An 11,562-nucleotide genomic window follows, 5' to 3' on the forward strand; every position below is an offset into this window, starting at 1 on the left:
AATATCTGCTCAGATTTCTACATAATATATGCAGTGAGGACTACAACATAGCAGGAAATATCTGCTCAGATTCCTACATAATATATGCAGTGAGGACTACAGCATAGCAGGAAATATCTGCTCAGATTCCTACATAATATTTGCATTGAAGACTACAACATAGCAGGAAATATCTGCTCAGATTCCTACATAATATATGCAGTGAGGACTACAACATAGCAGGAAATATCTGCTCAGATTTCTACATAATATATGCAGTGAGGACTACAACATAGCAGGAAATATCTGCTCAGATTCCTACATAATATATGCAGTGAGGACTACAGCATAGCAGGAAATATCTGCTCAGATTCCTACATAATATTTGCCATGAAGACAGCAACAAAGCAAGAAATATCTGCTCAGATTCCTACATAATATATGCAGTGAGGACTACATCATCAGGGGCGGACTGGCTATATGGGCAAACGGGCAATGCCCAGTGGGCCGGTACCAAATGGGCCGGTCTGGTCGCGACCAAGGGAAAAAAAAATTCAATGCAGACACCTTTTTAAAAAAAGTGACAACATCAAGACACAAAGTTTTTTTTTTTTAAATTATTGTTTCAATTAATTTTGTTTGAAATTCAACAAGAATATAATTTTAAGAATTACACTATCCACTGTACATATTATCATTTGTAAAAAGTTAGACCGTACTTTCTGCTATGCACGAGCGGCATGGCCTTCAACACTACTTTGATGTCTTCGAGACTATTTGGCCTGATCATTTTGCTGGTCGGCATGGGCCTTTGATGACACTCCTATTTTGTTTTCCTCCTTCCCTCACCCGTCTTTTGATGGTTCCATTGAAAGTTAACGAAAAAGAGGGATGGGAGAGGTTAAGTTAGAAAACATTGATATAACGCGGCAAAAGGGGAGACAATTTGCTCTTTAACAAAACTTAATAGAAGTTAACAAACACATACACACAGCCGCGAAATTGCAAACCACCCACTTATTCACAACTCAATATGGGTAAAAAGTTCTACTTTCTGCTGTTTGAAAAGAAAAAGTAAGTTTCTTGTTGTTTATTTGTAATAACATAGATCTAAGAATACTACACTTAAGGCTTACATAAAAAATATTATTTAATTAAAACATAAATCTAGATCTAAATCAATTCCACATAATTAATGGCGGAATTATGCTTAGTATAAAGTCATTAATAATGAAAGTTATTACAATAATTAAAATAATTTATATAGCGCTGTCCCATCCGATATTTAATGAAAGGATAGTTAGAATCATTTATATTTTAAATAATACTAGTCGACCGACGGCGTAGCATACGCCGCTATTTTGCAGGGCCGGCCTTAGGCCACTGCAACCTATGCAACCACAGTGGGGCCCGCACTTTCATAGGACCCGCTCTAATTCAAGGTGTATATATCTTTATTAAATTAAACAATTTTATAACAAAACAGATTTCCAGCGCCCTCCTGTCTAGCTCCTGGAAATCTCCCGAAATCGCAAAATATATGAAATAGTCCTTAAAATATACGAAAATATATACACAAAAATTGTCATTTTGGGGTGTCATTCAATATGGAAAACGTCAATCTTAAGCGCGGCATTATGCATCAGCCTTAATTTTGTAATCTAGTGAAAGAAGCTTATCGCGCCTCAAACTAATGAAGAATTACTTGAGGTCAACAATTCTCAAAGATAGATTGAAACATTCGGTAATTCTTGCTATTGAGCGTAATCTATGTAGGAAACAGAATTATTATGATATACTGTATGACTTCGCTACACGCAAGGCTCGTAGAGTAATTCTGTACTTAGTTTTTTTTTAATATATTCATATACAAATCGCGTTTTTGAGAATGTACTAGAACGAAGCAAGAGCTTTTCACATTTAGAAGTACCTCTGTAACCATTCTGCTTTCTTTTATCTTTTAAAGGAATATATATATAGATCTCTCTCTCTCTCTCACTTTATCTCTCTCTCCATTGTAGTTCGATTATGACCACTTTTTCATCCAGGGGGCTGAGGGCTTTGTACTGGGGTTTTATGTCTCCTCGTGTGGCTGGTGAGACCTATGTGATCCTGGAATGTTCGCCCACACACTAGGCAGGTTATTCCAGCTGGAGCTAGTGTCATTGGCCTTGCTTTTCAAAATATATAAAGTTTGGAGTTTTTCTTCTGCCAGCTTTGTTCTCTTTTCCTCAGCAACCTGTGCGCCGGTTTTCACAGCGCGACGACATGATGCTCTGTCATGTGCCTCTGTCTCCCAGGTGCCAGGGTCTATGCTGAACGCCTTCAGAGAAATTTTGAGGGTGTCCCTGAAGCGTTTTTTTTGACAACCTTGCGAGCGCTTTCCTTCGCTTAGTTGGCCATACAAGAGTCGTTTAGGAATGCAGTGGTCTTCCATTCTGCATACTTGTCCTGCCATTCGCAGCTTGGACTGCATCAGGATTGTGTGGATGCTTTGCAGACCCGCTCTTTGAAGGACTTCAGTATCTGGTATTTTGTCTTGCCATTTGACATTCAGTATTTTTCACAGACATGTCATGTGGAAGTAATTCAGTTTCTTTGCACGTTAACTGTGCACTATCCATGTTTCTGAGGCATAGAGCAATGTAGGGAGGATGACGGCTCTATAGACCCCTAGTTTTGTATTTGTGGTGATAGCACTTTAAAGGAATGGGTTGCCTGAGTCAACCAGGAAAACCAATGATTTAGCATATTTAAAGTCACAGATCAACATGCATGACTAGACTGACACGTGAAATGCGAAGGACCTAGCTATTTTTTTTTTTTTTTTGAAGAAAAGCCTGTAATCTATAATACCAAAAAGTTTGAAACTCATTAAGGCTGCTATTGTAGTGTTTATAGTTTTCAGACTACATTCATGTATAAATAGAATACATTATGTAAGCCTACGAAAGCATACATCCAATTTTCGATGCGTTATCAAACTTTATATATTTTGAATAGAATTAGGCTTACACCTATGATAAAACACATGGGCGTAGCCGAGAGGGGATAAGTTCAAACCATCACTTGCCTCAGATCTCATTGTCTGAAAGGGAAACTTTACTTACTGCCCCCAGTGCAGCCAACTTAAGCAAACTACAGTCAACAATTTCATGAGCGTAGCCAAAAGGGGTTTTGTGGTTTCCTTTCCCCCCCCCCTTTCCAATACAAAACTAAAGCATTTTACCATTTTCTACCAGTCGCTGGACTCCAGTGACTAGAATATTTAGTTTTTGATTTTTTTAGAAGAGAAGCAGGCTAATTGCACTGTAGATACCTCAGAATATGCATTTTTTTAAAGCTTAAAATAAAGGAAATAATGGCCGGGGCTTCGCTTACAGCGCTCCCCTAGACTCCCAAGCTGTCCCTTGGCGGTATGTACTGCCTTTCAATAATTATAGGAAGAGAGTATTCTAGGGTAGAAAAAACGTTAAAAAGAATGAAAGATAAAAATGCAATGAAGATTAATTACATATACACACACTAATATATTTATATATATATATATATAGGTTAAAGTCCCCCACCCCACGAAAATATATGACATGCAATTTGTGGGCCGGTTTATATGGTAATGCCCGGGCCGATTTTGATACCCAGTCCGCCCCTGTACATCATAGCAGGAAATATCTGCTCAGATTCCTACATAATATATGCAGTGAGGACTACAACATAGCAGGAAATATCTGCTCAGATTCCTACATAATATATGCAGTGAGGACTACAACATAGCAGGAAATATCTGCTCATATTCCTACATAATATATGCAGTGAGGACTACAGCATAGCAAGAAATATCTGCTCAGATTCCTACATAATATTTGCATTGAAGACTACAACATAGCAAAAAATATCTGCTCAGATTCCTACATAATATATGCAGTGAGGACTACATCATAGCAGGAAATATTTGCTCAGATTCCTACATAATATATGCAGTGAAGACTACAAAGCAGGAAATATCTGCTCAGATTCCTACATAATATATGCAGTGAGGACTACAACATAGCAGGAAATATCTGCTCAGATTCCTACATAATATATGCAGTGAAGACTACAACATAGCAGGAAATATCTGCTCAGATTCCTACATAATATATGCAGTGAGGACTACAACATAGCAGGAAATATCTGCTCAGATTCCTACATAATATATGCAGTGAGGACTACAACATAGCAGGAAATATCTGCTCAGATTCCTACATAATATTTGCATTGAAGACTACAACATAGCAGGAAATATCTGCTCAGATTCCTACATAATATTTGCAGTGAGGACTACAGCATAGCAGGAAATATCTGCTCAGATTCCTACATAATATATGCAGTGAGGGCTACAGCATAGCAAGAAATATCTGCTTAGATTCCTACATAATATTTGCATTGAAGACTACAACATAGCAAAAAATATCTGCTCAGATTCCTACATAATATATGCAGTGAGGACTACATCATAGCAGGAAATATTTGCTCAGATTCCTACATAATATATGCAGTGAAGACTACAAAGCAGGAAATATCTGCTCAGATTCCTACATAATATATGCAGTAAGGACTACAACATAGCAGGAAATATCTGCTCAGATTCCTACATAATATATGCAGTGAAGACTACAACATAGCAGGAAATATCTGCTCAGATTCCTACATAATATATGCAGTGAGGACTACAACATAGCAGGAAATATCTGCTCAGATTCCTACATAATATTTGCATTGAAGACTACAACATAGCAGGAAATATCTGCTCAGATTCCTACATAATATTTGCAGTGAGGACTACAGCATAGCAGGAAATATCTGCTCAGATTCCTACATAATATTTGCATTGAAGACTACAACATAGCAGGAAATATCTGTGGTGGGTTCAGCACAGACTATCACAACCAAAATGACGAAGCAAGTCAGGAGGCTTATTATAAGTTTAATGTACACAAAAAACCTGCCAAAGGCAAACATACAACATGATTACTAAAGAGCATAAAATAAACATAATTATATGGTCGAAATGAACAGACCAATTTGTAAAAAAAAAATGCAAACACAACATCAGGTATAAATACTAGATCCAGCAAAAACAAAAAAGAAAATCTTATAGTGTGAACCAATCATCTCTTTTATGAACATAAGAGAGATATGGAACACCACCAAACATTAATAAAATAAATGACAAAGTAATTAATAAAAAATAAATCAAATAGTTCTATAGAAAACTAACATACATTGAAGAGCTTCGCTCTTACCTTTTCTTACAAAAACTATGACAATTAAATAGAACAAAGGTAGTCCGACAATGAGGACAAAACCTGGGTAGCAATATGATATATATAAAAAATAAACAAGAGTATGTGATGTACAAGAAACAGTAAAAATGTGTTTACCTGCAGCCTTGGTCAAAACAATGAACTTAGGACAAACACAGCAGGATCAGACAAGGTGGTATTGGAGTAGGTGCGTAGCAGCAAGTTTCAATCGAGGATGCCAGCAGGAAAAGGAATTCAAATCTCAGCTACCGGGGCAGAGGTTAACTTGACCCTTTGCTGACCGGTGCTTGGTCAAGTTGAGCCGACCCGTATATTATGTCCTCCCCACTACAGAGCCCCTAGCTTGAAACGACCCGTCTCGGGGCGTTTAGCCTAGTACGTTTCTGGAAACAGAAACAACTGTTTCTTCTCCGAACAGCCATTTTCTTGGACACCATATATGTTTCCGGACTGTAGTGTACTTGAACCTTGGATTCTACAGGGTGGCCTATCAGGTTTCTCTTTGTATGAAGAATGTAGCTGGTGCTGTGGGCTTTCCATCTGGTAATCAAGGACACTAAAATCTGTCATAGATGTTTGGGAACCTGATGGTAGTGCGGTAGTAAGGGGTGAACCAAAAAGTCTCTGTTGCTGGTGGCACTGTTTGTTTCTCCTGAATGAATATGGTCTGCGGAACTTATCAATCCGGGACTTGCATGACTGACAAGCCTCAAACTTTCCGTCTCTGGATGTAGAGCCTGGTTGGGTAAGGTGACTTGCACCACAGGTGTGAATGCGCCTAGCCTGTTTATTGGCCCGTTGTCCTACTTGGTTGACTTGAGGTGAAATGGCAAGTTTGCTCCTGCTAACTAATTCGGAGGGGTGAGACTTGACTGTTTCTCTCGCAACCTGCAGGGCCTCTCTACATTGAGAGCTAACATTAATAGGCAGGTGTGATGGCGTCATATCTCTTATAGTGTGCTTGGATTTAAAAACGTCTTGGGTGTCTCTTACTCCTTGTCGAGAGGATGCGGTTAGATGCACTGAAGGCAACTTAATAGTGGAGTTTTGGGGAATTTCCAGCTTTATAAATCTTGATCCAAGTACAATGTCATACAATGAGGATTCTAAAACAGCAGCTGTAATAGTACTATGGACAAAACGGGACTTGACATGCACTTTAGCAAGAGGTACTGTTTTGGGTGGGATGTCTAAGTCAAGAGATTGAAGGGTCACTGATACATCCATAATGTCTTCAGGTCTTACAAAAGATCTACTGACAATAGCATCAAAAGAGCAGCCAGAGTCTAATAGACATTTAGCCCTACGTCCATTGATTAGCACTTCCTCTTCAACTTGCGGATTACGTCCAGATGAAGATGGGTTGTTTGTGTATCCAGGAAAAAGGGCAGCAATTGTGTGGATTGGCTGTAATCTGCATTCATACAAATTGTGTGAGCGGCTGTTGTGAAAATTACACCATTTTCCTAACTTCTGCCTTTTAGGTATTGTGGGTGGATTTTCTGAAACAGGGGGCAATAGACCATTGACAGAACAACCAATAGCACTTGAGTGAATCAGAGTTTCAGGTTGTGACAATTCCAGACATTGATTCGCCACATGTCCAGACTTCCAGCAGTTGATGCAGACTGGTGCTCCATCCTCAGCATATGGGAAGAATCCCCTACTTGTTTGCGCCCAAATCAGTCCTGCAGGTGCTGTGGGGCGGTTAACTGCCCACTGGACTTGGTGACTTGTCTGTGTTTGGGGGAGAGGCTGGTCGGGGTATGGGCTGCTCTGCCCATTTGCTTGTGGAGTGTGCTGTAAAGCCTCCAATAACTCCCCAAACCTGTTCAATTGGGAACTTACCAGTTCGCACCACTGGTTTTGTAGTTGGGAGTTTCCTCGGTCCTGGCTTTCCCATTTGAGGGCCTGGTTTCTAACTGCAATGAATGTTATTGCTGGTTCCTCCTCCACCAGTCTCAGCAGTTCCCTACGTAGTGCAGAGTCGTTCAGCCCGTGGACGAATTGATCCCTCAGCCTTGCCTCGCTGAAGCACTCAACTCTCTCCCGCCTTTGTTGGCTTACCGCCACCGAGTGTTCGCAGAAGAGCCGGTGCGAGAAGTCTCGAAGGGACTCTGCTATCTGTTGACGTGATCTCAGGAAGACCACCTCAGCTTCTCGCACTGGCATAGTCTGGGCAAACGCCTCAAGGAGGGTTTCCAACAAGGCTTCTGGGTCACTCTTTGTCTTTGAGGTCTGCAAATCGAGGTCCTTCCTGGCGGGGCCGCTGACATTGCTCATAATGACTGCCACCTTTTCCTGTGCAGAATAAGGCCTGAGCTCCCATGCCTCTCTTATTTCCCTTGCAAAGTCCTCAGCCGTTGGCTCATCAGCAGTGCCCCTACCACTGAACTGGCGTACCCGCTTTGTCTGTTCCGAGATTATGAGAGGCCGTTGGCAGGCCAGTTTCAGGGCCTCTAACTGAGCCCGGAGGGCAGCAACTTCGGTTTGGTCCACTCCTGCTCCTCCTTCTGGCTCTCCTTCGCTGCCCAAAGGACTGACCTCACACCAATCCACTGCATTGTGTTTTGTCCTGTTCTCCATTGGCTGCAGGTTTTTTGTTTAATACAATTATACTCTAACTTAATACAATTATATACTTTAAATAATCACTACCTAAACTACCCTGAAAGAGAAAAAAAAACAACTGGAATATCTCAAATGGTACAATATAATAAAAAAAGTACTTGTTCAGCTTCTGACTTGATTGCAAGGTTCCGAAGGCTCCACTTATCATCTGGTAGACTCTTTCTTCGGATCCCACTTCTGACACCAAAAGATTCTGTGGTGGGTTCAGCACAGACTATCACAACCAAAATGACGAAGCAAGTCAGGAGGCTTATTATAAGTTTAATGTACACAAAAAACCTGCCAAAGGCAAACATACAACATGATTACTAAAGAGCATAAAATAAACATAATTATATGGTCTAAATGAACAGACCAATTTGTAAAAAAAAAATGCAAACACAACATCAGGTATAAATACTAGATCCAGCAAAAACAAAAAAGAAAATCTTATAGTGTGAACCAATCATCTCTTTTATGAACATAAGAGAGATATGGAACACCACCAAACATTAATAAAATAAATGACAAAGTAATTAATAAAAAATAAATCAAATAGTTCTATAGAAAACTAACATACATTGAAGAGCTTCGCTCTTACCTTTTCTTACAAAAACTATGACAATTAAATAGAACAAAGGTAGTCCGACAATGAGGACAAAACCTGGGTAGCAATATGATATATATAAAAAATAAACAAGAGTATGTGATGTACAAGAAACAGTAAAAATGTGTTTACCTGCAGCCTTGGTCAAAACAATGAACTTAGGACAAACACAGCAGGATCAGACAAGGTGGTATTGGAGTAGGTGCGTAGCAGCAAGTTTCAATCGAGGATGCCAGCAGGAAAAGGAATTCAAATCTCAGCTACCGGGGCAGAGGTTAACTTGACCCTTTGCTGACCGGTGCTTGGTCAAGTTGAGCCGACCCGTATATTATGTCCTCCCCACTACATATCTGCTCAGATTCCTACATAATATATGCAGTGAGGACTACAACATCTGCTCAGATACTACTGGGTAGTAATGCCATTGATAAATGATAAGAACATTCGACAAAGAAAAATCCAGATTGAATAAACAATTTGTGTGACAAGATGGTCATACTTTGTGTACAACTGACCTATGTTGACAAGAGACAAAACAGACGTTTTCCAAGGTCATAATGTAATTCAATACAAAATGTTCATGTTTTACTTTAAGTATCTCTTAAGTCTCATGTTGAGCTGGGTGGTTAGGATGGGGGGGTTGGGTAGGAGGCCTTGGTTTCTGCAGCACTAGACCAGATGGACAAAAAAATACAATCACTCTCCAGCTTACACACACACACACGCACACACACACGCGCGCACGCACACACACACCATCCTGTTTGTAGCTATAAAGGTAAATGTCTGAGAATGTTCCGTATGATAGACACCAGGGAATGAAGTTCCCGATACCAAGTCTCTTAGGTTTTTGAAGTGGATTAGAGTCAAAGGGTCAATAAGATGTAATAAGATGTAATGTCGATAGTTCATTGTTGCGATAAAGAAAGAGTTATTTGTTGCATCTGTTTTGATCTTGTTGCCATCTAAAGAAGGGCAACTCTTCCAGAGTTTAAAGGTCAAATAGAAGAAAGAAAAGGTTAAGTACTGTTTGAAGAAGATAATTTAGGACAAGAAAAAGGCCTATTAGGCCTAATAGTTAAAGTTTGAAGAAGGTTATTTAGAATAGGCCTAGGCCGACCAATGAAAGTTTTGTTTTTAGAATATTTTTTAAAGCAGAAACACAAGATTCAATATAACGGTTTTAAACAAATCTCAAAAGTAAGAGAAAATAAGATAAAAGAGGCAGTGTGTGCTTTCATTACAAACTCTTAGCCTAGCCTTGATGGTCTATTGTTTTCGGAAAAGTTTAAGTTTAAAACTCCAATAAAAATCTAAACTACAGTCTGTAAATTCCATAAATGTAGCCAAAGTTTTTTTTTAGGTTTTCGATAAAAAAAGAAAATCAAAGCTGAAGTCATTAAATTAAAAAAAAATTTAGCTAAAAGGTTTTTAAATTTAAAAAACTGACGGATAATTAGTCACCAAATTTCATAATCATAGCCAGGGGGTGGGGGTCTAGATGTTAAAATCCCCACTTTCAATAAAAACAAACAACTAAACGCTTCAGCCACTACAAGAGAGATAGGAGGTTAAAACATCTGCAATAAAAAACTAAAGGAAAACTACAGTCAACAAATTCCATGATCATAGTCATTGTAGTAGACGATAGATCTAGAACCATAGTCTAAGTCTGGGTGTTGTAGATCTAGATCTAGATTATTCTAGATATAAGAGATCTATAGATAAGTTCGGTTTTTTAAAAATGCGCATTCGAAATTTAAAATACCCAGATTTAAGTATTAATATACCCATATTGGTAGGGCCGCGTTAATCATTTATTAGATCTATTAAAGCATGTCTATATAAAAGATATTAAAATAAAAAAAAATATTATTATATAAAAGATATAGTTGTGAATATTTAATAAAAAAATTAAAATAATGAATTTTTTACTTTGCCAATTAACACTCTGGCTGGCAAAAAGGATGACTCCTCAATACTGTGAAAAGACGATAACTGCATGAGTTGGTTTGGAATTGTATTTTGTAAGACTAACTTTAAAAAAATATCTTTTAAGAGAATAAACGAAAAAAGGTTTGTCAGAAGAAAAGCTGGCTGGACTACGCAAATAATGGACCAGCCTCTCTCTCTTGTTAAGAACATTGGTGACCGGGAAAAGTGGAGGATTTAGTAAACTAAGTCTACATAACTACCTCATTGGAAAGTAAGTCTACATAACTACATCTCATTGGAAAGTAAGTCTACATAAGTACATCTCATTGGAAACTAAGTCTACATAACTACATTTCGTTGGAATCTAAGTCTACATGTGGTGATTATGTTTTGTATATAATATTGTAAACGGTACGTCATAAAACCTTGGTTGTAAGACTTAAAGAATTATATGTTATTTATTATTTTATTATTATTTCATTGGTCCATTGGTTGGGGCAGAGTGACAGCGCTTGAAGTTTTGTTATTGTTGACAGGGGACCGGAGTTTTGTGATAGTTAATGTATATTTAGGAATTCAGCTTTTGTTGGCGTTATCTACAGTTATAATTTATTCCTATTTCTTTATTAAATATTTCTTATTTCTAATGCATCCCTGGTGTTCTTGAAGTATTGCATACGTAATGTATCCATGTCAAAGTCATAGGCTACAAGTTCACAACAATCACAACAATGGTGGAGCAGCAAGTGTGTCAACAAGTTGACAGGTGAACTATTTCATCCTTATAGTATCACTAACGTGTCAAACCTTTGACATAAACTAGGAGAATTCTATCTATTATCTTTTGGTTAGCAGTAAGCTCTACTTTCTTGGAATAAAGAGCTGGAAAATTAATTAACCCAGGGACTAAAGCTCTTGTCCTAAAGTATAAGAACAAAGCTACGTCCATAGGATGGCCGAAAAAGTATACGGTGACCTACTAAAACTTAACGAAACTGGGAAGAGTCTTGGCTACCAGAGAGAAGAATTGGACGAGTGGGTTGCTAAAATCATAAGACAGAATGAGGAGAGAGATACTAGAATGGAAGAAAGGAAAGAAAAGACGAAAATAGAAGAACGGAAGAT

The 11,562-nt window shown here is 38.4% G+C and overlaps 1 protein-coding gene across 1 annotated transcript; it reads right to left on the bottom strand.

Annotated features, from left to right (window-relative positions):
• Positions 1 to 4,884: 4,884 nt before the first annotated feature.
• LOC129925222 (uncharacterized) lies at positions 4,885 to 8,051 on the bottom strand. The gene is made up of 2 exons (XM_056024413.1): positions 5,403 to 8,051; positions 4,885 to 4,963 (listed from the first exon to the last, which is right to left on the bottom strand). Exon 1 carries the CDS (start codon positions 7,869 to 7,871, stop codon positions 5,658 to 5,660), a length of 2,214 nt encoding a protein of 737 aa, XP_055880388.1. The 5' UTR covers positions 7,872 to 8,051; the 3' UTR covers positions 4,885 to 4,963; positions 5,403 to 5,657.
• Between the last annotated feature and the right edge of the window lie 3,511 nt (positions 8,052 to 11,562).

The sequence above is a fragment of the Biomphalaria glabrata genome, chromosome 3 (assembly GCF_947242115.1).
Source record: "Biomphalaria glabrata chromosome 3, xgBioGlab47.1, whole genome shotgun sequence".
In the NCBI taxonomy this organism is placed as follows: Eukaryota; Metazoa; Mollusca; class Gastropoda; family Planorbidae; genus Biomphalaria; species Biomphalaria glabrata.